The sequence below is a fragment of the Emericellopsis atlantica genome (genome assembly GCF_019669845.1).
Source record: "Emericellopsis atlantica unplaced genomic scaffold F5Z01scaffold_5, whole genome shotgun sequence".
NCBI lineage: Eukaryota > Fungi > Ascomycota > Sordariomycetes > Hypocreales > Bionectriaceae > Emericellopsis > Emericellopsis atlantica.
Window position 1 is genome coordinate 1,041,254 of NW_025764707.1, and position 15,636 is coordinate 1,056,889.

The 15,636-nt window shown below is 56.5% G+C and overlaps 6 protein-coding genes across 6 annotated transcripts; 4 read left to right on the top strand and 2 right to left on the bottom strand.

The window, feature by feature from the left end:
• Nucleotides 1–26: 26 nt before the first annotated feature.
• F5Z01DRAFT_719510 (thiolase-like protein) lies at nt 27–1,646 on the bottom strand. The gene is made up of 2 exons (XM_046266558.1): nt 1,143–1,646; nt 27–1,088 (listed from the first exon to the last, which is right to left on the bottom strand). The coding sequence occupies exons 1-2, from the start codon at nt 1,539–1,541 to the stop codon at nt 204–206; spliced, it is 1,284 nt and encodes a 427-aa protein (XP_046121230.1). The 5' UTR covers nt 1,542–1,646; the 3' UTR covers nt 27–203.
• Nucleotides 1,647–2,044: 398 nt separating this feature from the next.
• F5Z01DRAFT_464121 (OPT oligopeptide transporter protein-domain-containing protein) lies at nt 2,045–4,984 on the top strand. Its single transcript, XM_046259941.1, has 3 exons — nt 2,045–3,691; nt 3,745–3,977; nt 4,046–4,984. Exons 1-3 carry the CDS (start codon nt 2,180–2,182, stop codon nt 4,749–4,751), a joined length of 2,451 nt encoding a protein of 816 aa, XP_046121231.1. The 5' UTR covers nt 2,045–2,179; the 3' UTR covers nt 4,752–4,984.
• A 707-nt stretch (nt 4,985–5,691) lies between these two features.
• F5Z01DRAFT_634068 (uncharacterized protein) lies at nt 5,692–7,461 on the top strand (the record flags this gene model as incomplete). Its single annotated transcript, XM_046262015.1, has 3 exons — nt 5,692–6,109; nt 6,160–6,814; nt 6,864–7,461. 3 exons carry the CDS (start codon nt 5,692–5,694, stop codon nt 7,459–7,461), a joined length of 1,671 nt encoding a protein of 556 aa, XP_046121232.1.
• A 160-nt stretch (nt 7,462–7,621) lies between these two features.
• On the bottom strand, nt 7,622–8,961 carry F5Z01DRAFT_679937 (uncharacterized protein; the record flags this gene model as incomplete). Its single annotated transcript, XM_046265564.1, has 2 exons — nt 7,622–8,829; nt 8,892–8,961. 2 exons carry the CDS (start codon nt 8,959–8,961, stop codon nt 7,622–7,624), a joined length of 1,278 nt encoding a protein of 425 aa, XP_046121233.1.
• A 154-nt stretch (nt 8,962–9,115) lies between these two features.
• F5Z01DRAFT_648446 (uncharacterized protein) lies at nt 9,116–10,848 on the top strand. The gene has a single exon (XM_046263035.1). The coding sequence runs from the start codon at nt 9,413–9,415 to the stop codon at nt 10,388–10,390; it is 978 nt and encodes a 325-aa protein (XP_046121234.1). The 5' UTR covers nt 9,116–9,412; the 3' UTR covers nt 10,391–10,848.
• Nucleotides 10,849–14,090: 3,242 nt separating this feature from the next.
• F5Z01DRAFT_464180 (uncharacterized protein) lies at nt 14,091–14,931 on the top strand. Its single transcript, XM_046259942.1, has 2 exons — nt 14,091–14,453; nt 14,508–14,931. Exons 1-2 carry the CDS (start codon nt 14,261–14,263, stop codon nt 14,819–14,821), a joined length of 507 nt encoding a protein of 168 aa, XP_046121235.1. The 5' UTR covers nt 14,091–14,260; the 3' UTR covers nt 14,822–14,931.
• The last annotated feature ends 705 nt before the right edge of the window (nt 14,932–15,636 follow it).

The following is a 15,636-nucleotide window of genomic DNA, read 5'->3' on the forward strand; positions in this document are numbered from 1 at the left end:
TGGTGCATCTCGGGATACGTATCTTTCAATTCTGCCAGAATGCTTACCCTACGCCATTGAACTGTCTGCGTCGAGAGTAATGACTCCTGGAAGTCTGAACCAAGTGATATTACCTCGTTGCATACTATGTCTGGGGTATATGATACAGAGAATACAATGATACTACAGTTATGTACACATCAATACACGGCATGCGCCCCCTCTCAGACCAGCCGGGAGAACACCAGCGAGCTGTTGGTGCCCCCAAACCCAAAGCTATTGGACACGGCCACGTCCATCTTCTTGTACTGCGCAGCCTTGGGCACAAAGTTGAAGTCGACTCCGACATCCGGCTGCTCCAGGTTGGCCGTCGCAGGCACCACGCTCTCGTGGAGAGCAAGGATGGCAAACATGGCCTCGATGGCGCCGGCAGCACCGAGCAAGTGGCCCAGGGCGCCCTTGGTGCTGCTGACCGTCACGTCCGACTCCTTCCGCACGCCGTCCTCACCCAGCATGAGGCGTCGAATGGCCATGGCCTCGGCCACATCGCCCACCTGCGTCCCCGTGCCGTGCGCGTTAATGTAGCCCACCTCGGCCGGTCGGACCCCGGCGTTGCGCAGCGCCCTCTTCATGGCCAGAAAGGCGCCGTGGCCGTCCTCGCGGGGCGCGGTCATGTGGTACGCGTCGCCGCTGCAGCCATAGCCCTTAACTTCGGCGTATATCCTCGCGCCTCTGGCCCGGGCGTGCTCCAGCTCCTCGAGGACACAGACAGCCGCGCCCTCGGACACGACGAAGCCGTTTCGTCCCTTGTCGAACGGGCGGCAGCTCCCGGACGGGTCATTGTTGTATGCCGTCGAGAGCGATCGCGCTCGGCCAAAGCCAGCAAAGGTGAGTGGGTGGATGCAAGACTCTGATCCGCCGGCGATCATGACGGAGGCGTCGCCCATGGCGATGAAGCGCGCTGCGTCGCCGATGGAATGAGCACCTGTGGTGCAGGCTGTGGTGGCTGCATGGTTGGGGCCGTGAAAGCCGTACTTCATGGCAATGTGCCCGGCAGCCATGTTGATCAGGATCTTGGGGACGAAGAGTGGTGAGACTTTCTTGTAGCCCTGTTCGTCAGGTTAGCCAAGAGGGTCTTGCGATGATGGCACGTTGTCACTCACTCCCGACTGATGAGCAAGACTAGTCTCGTACATCTCATCCAGGTTCCCGATGCCACTACCCAGACAGACCCCCGTCTCTTCCTTTGTCTCGCTGCTCATCGCTTCCAGCTGGGCATCCTTCAGTGCCATCTCACCCGCCGCCAAGGCATATTGCGTGAACCTTGACATGCGCCTCTGCTCACTCTTGTCCAACCAGTCGTCCGCGACCCATCCGTCCTTGCCCTCGGGCACGAGGCCCGCGACGGTGCTAGTGAGCTCTCTCCATCGCGGATCCGAGGGGAAGCGCTCGAGGACGCTGGTCAGGCCAGAGTCGCCGGCGAGGAGTCGCGTCCAGGTAGAGGCAATGTTGGTGCCCAAGGGGGTGATGGCACCTAGGCCAGTCACGACGACTCGGCGCATTATATCATGGCCTGTCTGCGGTCTGTCTCCTCTGCCTGTGTGCAGGTTGCGAGGTCTTGTGGGAGACTCGTTGTGTGATGTCTGTCTGGTGAGAATGAGAAAAGCATTCATGAGATCTGCGTCGAAATTGAATGAGTTATGCGCACTGTGATGCGCTGCTGTGGCTGCGTGTTTCTACAGTGCGCACAGTGCGACGGATCAAGCGCGTCCCAGGACGGCTCTGGACCCCAGCCAGCGCAAGACGACTGGAGCTTGTCACCTTCAAGTTCATGTTCGAGCCACTTGCATCCGTCGCACTTGTACGATTTTTGAGCGACGTGTTGCACTACGTACTGATCTTCCTGCTTCTGTTTAATATACTGCAATGATCGGTTTCTGAGAGTTGGAGGTCCGAGCGTGGTTGCTTGCGCTTCTCAATAGGGCCTCAAAAGGACAGGACACGCGCCTCGCCTGCTGTCGACCACACGGCTGAATATACGGCCCTGTACAGTCCTGCTATACTATATCTAGGACTATACCATACTCCAGCCTATCCAGTCAGGAACAAACTCGTCGCCCTGCCTTGGCCATCCTCACCTCGGATGCCATAAGCTTCCCCCAGCCACCGTAGCGCCGATTGAGGCGCCAGGATAGCTACAATGAGCTCAAGTCGGATGGGAGGCTCACGAGATGGCCAGACCAGCGCGCTCGAGCTGGGCGAGTACCCTACTGCCCGCACATCAGCGTCAGAAGAGCGCGAGCGCCCCAGCGGCGACGCCAGCAATCCGTACGCGGACACAGGCCTGCGCAACGACGAAGACGAGGGCTCGGAGGATGAGCTGCTGCTTGATCCAAATCTACCTGATGATCCTCGCGAGCGCAGGCGCTCCCATGCCGAGGAGGCTTTCGTCGCTGGCGGCGAAGACGCAGATAGCAAAGCCCATGAGGCGGAGGACTCGCCGTATCCAGAGGTCAGGGCGGCTGTGCGCAACTACGACGAGGATCTGCCCTGCAACACCTTGCGGGCCTGGACTATTGGACTCATGCTCGTTGTGCTAGGGGCGTCCATGAACACGCTCTTTTCGCTGCGCCAACCCTCCATCTCTGTCGGGCCCCTGATTGCCCAGATCATCTCGTGGCCCATGGGACATGGCTGGCACAGGTTCATGCCCGAAAAGACCTTTTACTTCCGCGGAAAGCCTATCCCCCTCAACCCAGGCCCCTTCAACATCAAGGAGCACTCCATCGTCGTGGTCATGGCCGGCGTGTCCTTCTCCGTCGCCTACGCCACAGACATCATCCTCGCGCAGCTCGTCTTCTACAAGCAGGATTTTGGGATGCTGTTCCAGCTGCTCCTCACCATCTCGACGCAGTCCCTCGGCTACGGAATCGCCGGCATGATGCGCCGCTTCCTCGTCTATCCAGCCTCCATGATCTGGCCCGGCAACCTGGTCTCCGTCACGCTCCTCAACGCGATGCACGAGACCAACGACACACCGGATCCAACGGTGCTTGGCGGCTCCATGCCGCGCTATCGCTGGTTTGGCCTCGTCACCGTGGCTGCCTTCTTCTACTACTTTATCCCTGGTTTTCTGGCGCAGTTCCTGAGTGTCTTCGCCTTTGCCACCTGGCTGGCGCCGCAGAATGCCGTCGTCAACCAGCTCTTTGGTGGCCAGACGGGCCTGTCCCTGCTGCCCATCACATTTGACTGGACACAGATCGCAGGCTACGTCGGGTCACCGCTCATCCCGCCCTGGCACGCCATCGCCAACACCCTGGTCGGCGTCGTCGTCTTCTTCTGCTTTGGATCGGCCGTGTTGCATTTCAACGGGGCTTGGTATGGGAACTTTCTCCCCATGAGCGACTCCAACACGTATGATAATATGGGCAACCGGTACGACACTTCTCGTATCTTGACTGCCGACTTTACGCTCGACGAGGAGGCGTACAAGAACTACTCACCCTTGTTCATCAGCACTACGTTTGCCATGTCGTACGGTCTCTCGTTTGCGGCTATTTCGTCCTTGATCGTATATACATATCTGCACAATCGCAAGCAGATCTGGAAGCAGTACCGGAACAGCACGACGGAATCGCCAGACATCCACATGAAGCTCATGCAAAAGTACAAGGAAGCCCCTACGTGGTGGTACATGTCCTTGTTTGGGCTGGTAAGTCTCATCGGCTCGGGCTGGGAATTCTTTACTAACACTAGGGCTAACAGATGCTGCTCCTTGGCTTCGTGACTGTACTCGCCTACCCGACCAACCTGACTTGGTGGGCCTTCCTGCTGGCGGTCGCCATCTCCTTTGGTTTCTCGCTGCCAATCGGCATCATTGAGGCCATTACCAACAACCGCATCGGTCTCAACGTACTGACCGAGTTCATCTACGGCTATATCCAGCCAGGCCGGCCTCTAGCGCTCATGATCTTCAAGACCTTTGGCTACATCACCATGTGCGTACTCTCCGTCCTCGCTCGCTCTTCTTGGGTATCCCGAGACTAACTACGTGGTGAACGCACAGGTCCCAGGCCCTCAGCTTCGTCGGCGACCTCAAGTTTGGCCACTACATGAAGATTCCCCCGCGGACCATGTTCATGGCCCAGGTCGTGGCCACCACCTTCTCCTGCTTCATCCAGATCCTCGTCCTCAACCTCGCCCTCGGGAGCATCCCCAACGTGTGCGAGCCCGATCAGGCGGACCACTTCACCTGCCCCGGCGGGCGCGTCTTCTTCGCGGCGTCCGTCATCTGGGGCCTCATCGGCCCGGACCGCATGTTCTCCCCGGGAAGCATCTACTCAGGCCTCTTTGTCTTCTTCGTCATCGGCGCCGTTGTCCCCGTCGGCATCTACTTTGCCATCAAGAGGTGGCCCAAGAGCCCCATCCGGTACGCCATGGCCCCCATCATCTTTGGCGGCGCCGGGGCCATCCCGCCCGCTACACCCCTCAACTACCTCTCCTGGGGCATCGTCGGCTTCATCTTCCAGTTCTGGATCAAGAAGCGTCACTTTGCGTGGTGGAGCCGTCTCAACTTCCTCACGTCCTCCGGGCTGGATCTGGGGCTTGCCCTGGCGACCCTCTTCATCTTCTTTGCCTTTACGATGCACGAGATTGAACCGCCCCAGTGGTGGGGGAACACCGTCGTGGACTCGACCATGGATATGCAGGGTACAGCCATTCAGATAAAGGTCATAGACGGCCAGACAAGGTTTGGGCCTGATGTCTGGTAGTGAGAGGTGTTTTGGGTGGCCATGGACCTGGGCGACAGACTGCCAGTTACGAGCGCAGAGCGATGAGATCCAATCTATCCGAAAGATTATACGCTTATAAGCTACACGACACGGCAAGTTTGTGTCTGGTCAGCGAGAGCCAGTGTGTATATACATGCTTGTACAAATGCACAGTCCTCAACTCGCCCCCAATTGGACTTGGATCCACCGTGTCGAGTGCGGCGTATCGTCCATGATATTGCTCCAGACTGTATCAGCGGTTACCATGTGTAATAGCGGATCTTTGAAAGCGGAATCGTAGAGATGTGCGTATATGCACGTACTCCCATGCGGCCACCGCGGCCGGCCCATGCATGAAACTAAGGCACGTTGTCCAAGGATCCCACAACGGGGATCACCAGCCCCCTTGAACCAAGATGCTGGTCTGAATCAACAGTGCGAGTAGCCGTGCCGTGTCAGGCTTGCATGGCATTCAATCGCGGGTATATGACTGCCACATCACTCTCCCGAGCGGTCAGCCCAAGCATGTGCACCGGAGACGAGGACGACTCCCATCGACGTGCCGCAAGCACGCACAGAACACGGCGCAGAACACGGCGCAGAATGAATTCGACTCTCCCAAGTAGAGTCCCTCCTCACATGCATCAAGCGCAGGCTTCTCCCGACTCGACACCATCCGTGTCCCTTCATGTCGGAGACACCTCCGCGCCCTTTCACGATATCCTGGTGAGCACGAAATGGGACCTGGTACTCCACGACTATGCAAAGACATACACGGGCAGCGCCTCTATCATGGCTTTCCTGGCTCAGATACAAAAGGCCATTCATAGTCCGTCCTTGGTGGGGAGGACTGACTTTGTGTCTACCCCCCCTATGGGAGTACCCTTTGGGTTCGCTGGGGCTGAAGTCATGAGACAGTATGCTTTTGACATTTTCATACATGTACGGTCTCTCTATTCTCCATGCCAATATTTTGACTGAAGCCCGAGCCAAGGTCCCTGTCTTTTCAGGACTCATCGACCGTCTGGAGCTTGCAAAGATGGCGGGTATCTGCGCCAGCGCTCAAGGATGGCAGTCATGTCCGCAAGAGGCCTGCTTGGTGTATCTGACAATGGCCATTGGTAAGGCGCTGGAACTGACGCCGATAGATCCACAGGCTTGCCAGCGATGGAGGGATATGTCCACCATTATACCCAATAACCCCGAGGTGTACTACTGGACCGCCAGATGTGTGCTCAACCAGATGGATGCATGTGCCCAGCCGCTCAGCAACAACTTCCGGACTGTCCAGATCCATGGAATGGTGGCCTTGTACGAGTTGCTTCGGTGTCAGTGGGCCGAAGCCAGCGAGCACCTACGTGCGTGAGACCTCTCTTTCGCTGAGACGCAGAGCTAACGAAGCAGCCAGACATAGCCAGCCGAATCGGACTCGCGTTAGGATTCCACGACATGGACGCTTGTGGCGATCCTAGTGTGCATGTGGCCATGGCCTGCAACACGTGGAATACTCTGCAGCTCATAGACGTTATTGTGGCAGCATGCTCGGGGTGTCCGCGTGTCATGCCGGCATTGTTCACTCAGACACCTGCTATACCTCCAGCTGGCCAAGAGTTGCTGATAGACTCTGAGGCGTCAGACATTTTTCAAAAGGCCATACTCGCCCTGGACCGAACTTTGAGAAACGTCTACCAAGGGCACAGTGTCCCGCTCACGGTTGGTCTGGGTTTGCTATCCGACAATGCCCGTCGAGCTCAACAGGTTCCAGCGCGCTTGAAGGCACAGCGGTTGTTCCAACAGCGACCGGAGCCACGAATAGTGCCACAAGACTTGATGGCGGCACTGTGGCTCGATCTGGTAGAGAACTATGGCATCATGCTGGCATCGCGGCCGTACATGGTGCACCTCATCCAGAATCCAGCCGATCTCCTCACTTCCGACCAACTTGCCGTGGAACACATGCAGCGGCTTTCCACGTCTTGTCTCTCTGCCTGTCACAAGACGATTGCACTTCTCTTCGCAGCATGGACGCAGGGGAGGTTACCGCCACGGAATCACCTCTTTCTGTGGGTTGCCTAACATATTGCCTCATTATATCATGCTGATCTTTCGTAGGCACGTCCTGTTCTGTGCGGCGGTACTGCTTGTGAGCAACGAACTCTTGCCTGACACGCCGAAGGAAGAGAATGTCACTCGACTTCCCCAGGCCACCTTCATCCTCCAGGCTGTCGCCTTTATGGAGGGTGAGGTGGACGGCTACGCTGGTGATCTCCTTGGCAAGATCAACATGCTCCGCGATGCCATACAAGCTCGTCCTGGTGGCAGTGCGACAAATGCCCCTGTAGTGCCATCCAACGGGAATCCAGAGCTGCAGCCGGCACGGTTGGGAGCACGAAGCAGCTCGGCGAATAACAGGGCCGGCGATGCACATGGCGACTCGAGAGGAGAGATGGGCCCTCCATCACAGCCACATGGACCAGAGTATCCCACCCCTGAGCCCTGCACGATGGCGATGGCGCCTGGCTTTGGGTACCTACAAGGGCAGCAGGTGGGCTTAAGTATGGCATACTCCTCGGGGAATATGGCCTATGGTGATCCTGATGCTGCTCAGGCACCCACAGAAGCCCCAGTCGACAGTTCAGTACAGTTCCCGCAAAGGCCATATGGAGGAGCAGCGCATGGCAGTGGCTACCACGGTGGATTTGTTGGATGAAACAACACAAGAAACGAATAAATGAATCAATGAGTGAATGAACAAGCAAAAGGTGGCACAATGCCACTTTGAATTATGGTCAGCTCCCACCACTGGCATATCCAGGTATATATTCAAGTCTAAAAGGTAATACAACAGGGATGGCGAAAACACGGGGACCTCAAAGCACGAGCCGCCCGGGCTCGCTCTCCAAGATCAACTTGCAGCGCTCCAAGAAAAGCTGTGCCCTCTTCTCCTCCGTCTTGGGCACCACCAGGCTAAACACATTAGTGCCGCTGGAGAATCCAGGGACTGTGGCTATCGAGGAGGGCGAGGCCCTCTTGGTGGGCTTGGAGGACAGAACGTCAAAGATGTCCGCCTTCTTGGCAGGACGGGCGGCGGCCGGTGGGAAGACGGAGGGAGGGGGGATGGCGGAGATCTGTGGAAGGTAGACACCGCGCGAACCCTTGGCGGCCTTCACCTTGTCGAGGCCGAGGACTTGGTCGAATAGCTCATCGGCCGTAGGCGTGCGCTTGGCAGCAGGCAGCTCGTCGTTGGCCATGTCGGCCGCCCGGTTGATAAAGGTCGAAAGGGGCAGGAAGACGCCCAGCGTGTCGTTGATCTTGTTCTGCACCTCGACAACCTTGGCCAGTGAGACGGGGATGCTGAGTTCCAGGCTCTCGATGACGGGCGCTTGCGGGGCAACCTTCTCTTCCTTGGGCGCGGCGGGGGCCGCCTTCTTCTCGGCCACCTTGATGTTGCTGAGATCGAGATGGGCCAGCTTGTCGAAGCGGCTGGACTGTGTGGCGGGGGATTCGCTGCCGATGCTGCCAATGTAGGCGAGAACATCACCCTTGAGTAGACGGCCGCCGGGCCCTGTAGGCTTGATCTTGCTGAGGTCCTCGTCTCCAAGGCCCTTTTGCTTGACAAGATGACCAACAGAGGGTAGCAAGGGGTACCGCACGACATGTGCCTCACCATCCTTGGCGACCCTCTGCGGCTCCCGGTTCTCCTGGTCCCGCTTGACCTCCTGCTCCTCAGGCGCAGAGGACGATGATGAAGAGGATTGCTGCTGCTTGGGGCTCTCGTCTGCAGGGATCTCGAGGCTCGAGATGTCGTCCCCACTCTCCGCGACGACGGCGATCCTCGAGCCCACTTGCACGGCCTTGCTTCCGCTCTGGCTCATAATCTTCATCATGATCCCATCGTCCTGGGCCTCGACATCCATGGTCGCCTTGTCGGTCTCAATCTCGAGAAGAACGTCGCCTGCGCTGAATGTGTCGCCCTCCTTCACGTTCCAGGAAGCAATGTTGCCTTCCGTCATGGTGGGCGAGAGGGCAGGCATGGTGAAATTGTGGGCGGCGAGGGCGCGGGTCGTCGTCGAGAGGTCTGTCTTGCCGTCAGTCATATACATGCCTACGTGGGTTGATGCGCCATTTGGAGGGACGTACTGCGGGTTGCGGCGCGAGACGACGAGGTGAGACGGGCAGTGGCCCGGCATGCTGCCGCGAGGGACGCCATCCTGAGCGCGTGCGACGGCGCAATTGGGGGGAGAGATGGACGGTCGTAAGGTGGGCGGTGGCTCGCTCGGGGATCAAGGCGTTGGGCGGGCTGGCTGGTGGTGATGGTAGCGAGCTTTGATCTTTCGGAGGAATTGATGAAGCTGTTGAGGATGCACGGACCATCCAACTTTTTGGCGGGACCCGTGCCGGATTGGCTCGGAATTGGGTGACTTATTTCTTGCGGGACTGCGTACACCACACACTATGAGGATAAATGTCCTCAGGAATTATGTCTACTTATCGCGTCAACCCTCGCACTCTGCTGCGCGTTTCCTGCTTGGGGATTTTCTTGATGGGCCCTGATCCGTGCTCTGACGACATTTGATCATTCCCTCTGACTTGAATCAATTTCTGAACAATTCAATCACCAATTGCTACATTACGCACGCGCAGCGAGCGCAGACATCGCCATGGCTTCCTTTTGTCGGGGGCTCTTCCAGCCCGGTCTCCAGCCACTGTTTCGACCAGCACAGTCCTTTAGCTCCCCACGATCTATACTACTTCGCGACATCTTGAAAGCAAGACCTTCAGCACGAGCATACGCTTCGAAAGCTAAAGTACCACCACAAGCACCGAAATCCCAGCCAGCCAAGTCAATACCTAAGGCACAGCCGGCAAGGACTGCTGCTCCTCCGCCCACGAGCTATGGTCTGCTACGGACGCTGGCCGCGAAGTCGAAACCAACTGTCCTCTACGAGGGACCCTCCCACTTCTGGTTCAGGACGGCTTGCTGGACGTCGGGCCTGACCCTGATTGCGTGGGCTGCGCTGACAGGGCCCTCCTGGTGGGTGCCGCATCTGGAGGGCTTCGCGGCTTGGATTAACTGGGTGTACAACATCTCCTACATCCTCTTTGCGGGCATGGGCTTCTTCCTGATCCTCAAGACAAGGGGGATAGTGTCCATGATCCGACTTGTGCCCCAGACCAGCACGCAGACAGTGCGCGCTGCGCCTGTGGGCGCCGCCACCACGGGTCTGCCAGCAACCACCGCCTCCACGCCCAAGCTCGAGGTGTCCGTCAACAACAGCCTGCCATTCCTGAAGCCCAAGAAGATCGTCACGGACATTGACAAAGTCTCGCTCAAGACGAGGTTCTCCCTCCCCAAGGAGATGGTCCCTGAGCTGAGCAGGCAGCACGCTCTCGAGGCCGAGGAGAAGGCCAAGGCCTTGAAAAAGTACGACATGGAGCATCTCTTCACCATGCCGTTCCGCAAGATTGGCCGTGGCTTCTCTGGTTTCTTCCGGGCCACGAGGTCGGCTTGGACGGACATGGGCTACGGGGTGATCAACGTGGACGGCAAGCAGTACAGGGTCAACATCGAGAGGGGATTTGCGCTGGATGGCTTCAAGACACTTGAGAGGCTCGTGCCTGTCAAGAAGGAAGCGTAATGCAGCAGGCAGGACTATGTCCACCTGTGAAATCAATATGTACCATTCAAGCAATGTAGACAAGATGTACGCACTTACAGAAATAATATAGGCGAAATTAGCTGCCAGGCTTTTGGTTTCCATAGTACCCTTCTCGTTTGATGATTTTGAGGGGTAATGACCATTGTCTTCTGGAAATCAAGTCTGCTGTACGGGTCTTCTCGCCTCGCGAAACAAGAGGCTCGCATTCAACGGGCATGTCACTCATGTACGGAACTCATCCATCTTCATCGCAAACCAGCAGCACGATCCTGCTCGTGATGGGAAGAGTCTTTTGGTAAATATCGGTGTGCCGCATCGCTTTCACAAGATAGCCATAGTATTCTCGATTACCGCGTCCGAGACGATCAAGAACACAGCACTAGCACCAGATCCAACCACTCCATCCTCGCCTCACCCAAGAACCCCCCCCCCCCCCCTCTATGCTCGTCAATGGCGTTTCTCGCACCTTAGCTTCCTCGACGCGACGTTGCTCGTCAAATCAAACAAATGCCTCATCGCCTTTGCCCTCTTTCATCTTGATCAAAGGGGCCGTTCGTTTGGCGCGCGCCTGTGGCAGAGCGACTTGAAGCAATCACCACCACCCCTCCTCCACATGAACGGCCAAGTGGGCTGCGATCTAGCGGTCAGCGAGCTGTCAACTGGGGAACCCTGTCACGCCATGATGGCTCTAGCCGGTGCCATTATGTCATTGTCACTTGGAAGAGTGATCTCCCTTTGAGCATAAGTGAAATCATCCGAAAGTTGGCTCCCAACTTGATAGACGGTGGGGTTTCTTGAGGGCTGATTCTAATAGTTCGTTTCTCGGTTGCGTTGTGGTTGCCACTATGTCCGTAACAGATGTCGAAGTTGCAAGTTGCTCTAGACTGGATGTCCTCGAGAATGACTTATAGTCTGAGAAAAACATCATCCTGCTGTTATACCGGTATCGATTGCTGGGTGAGGTTTTGATATCCGGAGTACCGTGGATTTGCGAATACATGCTGCGCACTGACGAGACAGCTTACCCGGCACTGAGATGCTTCATGTTTGCAGGCCACGGAAACTACAGACTGACAGCTCTGTCCGTGCGTTTCAATCCCACCATTAGCCTTGACCCTATCCGCAAGCATCAACCCCCCTTGCCTAATATGGAATTCACGCTGGCGCATGATCTCGTGTTTACTCGGCTAGACTAGCTGTCTATGCGCCACTACAGACGGAAACTGACCGTCTAGTTTGGAAGCTAGTGATAACCTACCGCAAGACAGAGTCCCGCGACAGTTTATGCGCAATCGGAAGACCGTTCGATCTCGGGAAATGAAGAAGAGAATAGCGCGAGAAGAGGCTTGCATGCTCGAGGGCCCACTTGGTGGTGATTTTGTGCCAGATCGCCATTACAGATGCAAGGATAGCCCTCGGCAGATGAGGTGCTGTCGCAGAAGATATCCAATCTGTACGTGTCCACCAGAGCAGCAACAATGATGACACCACCCCGGCCCGTAGCGTGCACTCAACGGCGGGCTGCTCGAGGTTGCAAACGTGGTCAGCCAACCGCATTGCCACATGCGGGAACCCGAAGGTCATTGGGGCCTCGACTGATTAGACGGAGATCTACGGTACACCGAGCAAAGATAGGCATCCAGCCAACCATCCAGGTGCTACCGTGCTACGCTTCTGCCGCTCTACTGTGGAAGATCGTCGAGACATGGCATTTTGACCAGCGGCAATGGTCGTTTCGTGAATCGCCATGTTGAAATGGATGGACCCTAGATCTTCTCCCGCGTTGAGCGGTGAAAGCACCAAGGGTGGGCTAATAAGAGCCAGAGCCTTGCATACATGTAGACATGTCTCGAGGCAGCGACGAACCTGGCGGCAGTGTGTCTTGTTGCTCGAGAGAGACCAGGCGTGCTTGGAGCCACGGCTGCGGCCTGCGCGCGCGAGCATCGAATCACAAGGCCTCTCTCCGCAGAGGTTTCTCGGCGCCAATCTGACCAACAATGGCGCAGGTCATGTGCTTCCGCTGTCTAACTCGCCGGCGAGTACGGATACGTGCGTCTTGGGCAATTGCGGAATGCAGCTGCTCTGCTCTGAGTGGCAAGCCGCGCAGGACATGGAGGCGGTGTGCATGTTGCGCGCAGTAGTGACCTGGGGTTGGGTGGCTCGCTGCTACGTATGGACTGCTGTGGAACGAGGGGCTCAGTTTGAGCTTTTGAAGATCCAAGATGGCTGCATGCACTCAGCTGTGTACTGGACATAAAGTCTCATCTCAGCGGAGACATGTATGAGACACGCTGGAGGGCTGGGCCAAACAAAGCGAAGGATCAACTTCTGGCTGTTGATGTTGGGTCGAGGGGTCATCCGTTTGCGAGATATCTGCTGTACGGAGTACGGAGTACGTAGAGGACAGGACCCTGAGTCTAGGCCGATAGGCTAAAGGCACCGTCTGATCAGGCGGTTGGTCAGGCAATCTCATTCCAAACTGACTATCCTCAACCTCCAGTGTCTGGGCATAATATCCGTAGGGAGTGACACTTGTTCGAGATCAGCCCCAGCCACGCACGGGAGCACGAGGTGGACGAGACTTTTAGGAACGATCCGTGACGTCTGGTGCAAGCGCGTGAGGTTCAAGAGACATGTCTGATGATGTTACATTCGCAGCCAATCTGGCGCCATCGTGGTGGGGAACTGCGAGTGCGTGGTCAAGTGGAGGGAGGGGCTCGCGGGGGCTGGGGCCTGGGCAAGGCAAGATGATGTGATAAGATCACACAAGCCCAACCACAACAACTGCAGCGCGGGCAAGCCAGTGGGGGGCATGACATAACCGGTGGCCTTGGCTGCCAAATAGATTCCCATGGACGACATGAGTTGACGGATTTGCAGCAGCACTGCAGCGGAGACCCATTGGATTGGGTAGGGACAAATGTACATCTGGCATCTTTGGGTGAGTGATTGCGACGCACATTGTGTTGGAACATTCACGATTGGAGCGCACTCTGACGGTTGCGATGCCTGCATGATGACAGACAGCTTCCCACCTCACGTCTATCTCGGGACAGGGCGTGAACGGCCAGTCTCCTAGGGCTGGTCCTCGTGGTTGTCATGGTGCGGTTTCTACACGGGCCTGACCAGAGATGTTGTGTTGCGCCAAGCGTCTTATACGACTGGAATCTGAGTCTGATGTGGCGCACCAAGTATTATTGACTTTCCCCCGCGTGCTTGCCGCATATCAATACTGATATTGCAAGGTGCTAGTAATAAAGGCTGGTGAGACCGTGAGTGTCGGGATGTGATGATCCAGGATGTGCTCGTACCGTAATTAGCGAACGGTTCTGCATGAATGGAATGTCTTGGCGCAGCATGACCCCCCCTGTCGCACCCTTTTCAGAGCGCTGCCAAAGACACGACGACGGCAGCCATCTGCCATCTTCATCAGCTGGCATGAACCGAACGTCACGGTGCCTTTCGAGTGACATGTTCTTTCTGCAATGAAAAGAATTGACCAATGTCATGCCAAAGGGGGTCTAGCTGGCGAGGCTTGCCGCATGCTGAGGTTTTTTCTTTCTTTCTTTACCTGCCTTCGCTCTGCTTGCTGTTGCGGCCTGTGGGCGAGTTTGAGACCGACAACCAACGACGGCTTTGTCGCCATGATAAAAGTGCATCGAGCTTCATGACTACAGGACGGCTTCCATTGCGCGCTTGTGCACGTTCTTCTGCTCAGAAATCAGAGTATTGAGCCTGGTCAAGTACAGCGAGGACGTGGTAATTATGCACTGAGGCGGAATGTGATGAAGCCATCGTCACTCCGCGAAACAAACAGCATCAGCATCGTCGGCGTCGTTGTTAGAACCCATGCATCTTGGCCCCGCACATCGTCCCGTTAGGGGTTGGCGCCTGTGGGAAACCCTGCGCTCCCGAGCATCATTTCGGTCTCTTGGATGTGTTTGGACTGGCCTGGCCGACTTCTTCCACGCTTGGCGCGGCCGACCCGGCGATTGTAGCCCCAGAGTGACTGATTTATTACTTCGGACTTTATTATTATACGGTACTGTTCAGTGTTGACTTGAAGAACCGTTACTGACCTCTCATATCCGCCCAGCGCGAACACGCGTTAGAAGACGCGGGTTTGCTTGCTACCACCCTTTGTTGGGCGGTTTCTTGCTGTCTTGCCTCTTATCAGTACTTCTTCTTCCGAAGGTATGCGATGCCTGCACGACACCAAAGTCATCGACGGATTTCGAGTTGGCCAGATATACTACACACACAGTGAGCGCATGCTGGCTGGCTGAACGTCGAGGTTTCCGTACCAGCTGCATCAGCTTGGCGCTTCAATGCGAAATGATGCAAGTGCTGATGCAGCTTGAAGGGACCGTTAGATTACTCCATAATACGGATCTGGCTGTCCTTTTTTGAACATCGAAAACTGCGGCCCCCAGCCTGGTAAATTCGTCACGTACTTGAAAACCCCATTGCACGTACGTAGTACGTACTCGCGCGACAAAATTCCCGGGCAGGCTTGTAACGACTGGAGCTGATGAGGCGCACGAAGCACTGTTTACGTAGATCTTCTCTTGGCCAGCGACCCTGCGCCTCCGTTATTGGCCCTATGTCCTGCTGTAATCTTCAGAGTCATCATCCCCTCTTCATTTCGACGAAATCTCCAGTGTGCCATGAGAGAATGCCTGACACTGAGCAACAGAAGCTTGGTTGGGGGGAGAGGACCCATTCCTGACTGTACTGTCCAAATGCTGGCGCCATTGTGAGCGCACCTTGTGAGCAACGGGGTGGTGGACTTGTGGTGGTCACTAGGCTGGGGGATTCGAGACAGTGTGCGTGGTGGTGATCACGGGCTGGGAACCGCGGCCAGGGTGATAGATCATGTCGCCTAGAACGTCGGGGCTGACGAGGTGAGTTTTTGTGCTGCTGACTGCTGACTGCTGCCATGACCATTCATGGACAGCAAATGACTGAACTATGCTCATCGTCTCTACTTGATAAAAAAAAAACGTCAGCTTCACTAGTAGCTGTCCGACCGGCAAAGTCACGGACTGAAGATGGACTGGAGGCCATGGAACAAGACGGGAAAACCGAAATGCCCATAGCAGTGGATGCAGTGGCTATCAGTGGAGGCTCCAGGCGCTGTTGGACCGCACCCCCTGTCAGTAGGTGGAGTGCCCGCTAGACACAGGCCCCACAGAAATTGACTGCAGGCAATTGAGGGCTTGACG

Excerpts from the sequence above, each read along its gene's own strand:
- F5Z01DRAFT_719510 (XM_046266558.1), bottom strand. The coding sequence starts at position 1,541 with ATGCGCCGAGTCGTCGTGACTGGCCTAGGTGCCATCACCCCCTTGGGC. Across the intron at positions 1,089-1,142 it reads GTCTTGCTCATCAGTCGGGA|GGCTACAAGAAAGTCTCACC; the intron begins GTGAGTGACAAC and ends CCTGACGAACAG.
- F5Z01DRAFT_464121 (XM_046259941.1), top strand. The coding sequence starts at position 2,180 with ATGAGCTCAAGTCGGATGGGAGGCTCACGAGATGGCCAGACCAGCGCG. Across the intron at positions 3,692-3,744 it reads ACATGTCCTTGTTTGGGCTG|ATGCTGCTCCTTGGCTTCGT; the intron begins GTAAGTCTCATC and ends TAGGGCTAACAG. Across the intron at positions 3,978-4,045 it reads ACCTTTGGCTACATCACCAT|GTCCCAGGCCCTCAGCTTCG; the intron begins GTGCGTACTCTC and ends GTGAACGCACAG.
- F5Z01DRAFT_648446 (XM_046263035.1), top strand. The coding sequence starts at position 9,413 with ATGGCTTCCTTTTGTCGGGGGCTCTTCCAGCCCGGTCTCCAGCCACTG.
- F5Z01DRAFT_464180 (XM_046259942.1), top strand. The coding sequence starts at position 14,261 with ATGCATCTTGGCCCCGCACATCGTCCCGTTAGGGGTTGGCGCCTGTGG. Across the intron at positions 14,454-14,507 it reads TCGGACTTTATTATTATACG|CGCGAACACGCGTTAGAAGA; the intron begins GTACTGTTCAGT and ends ATATCCGCCCAG.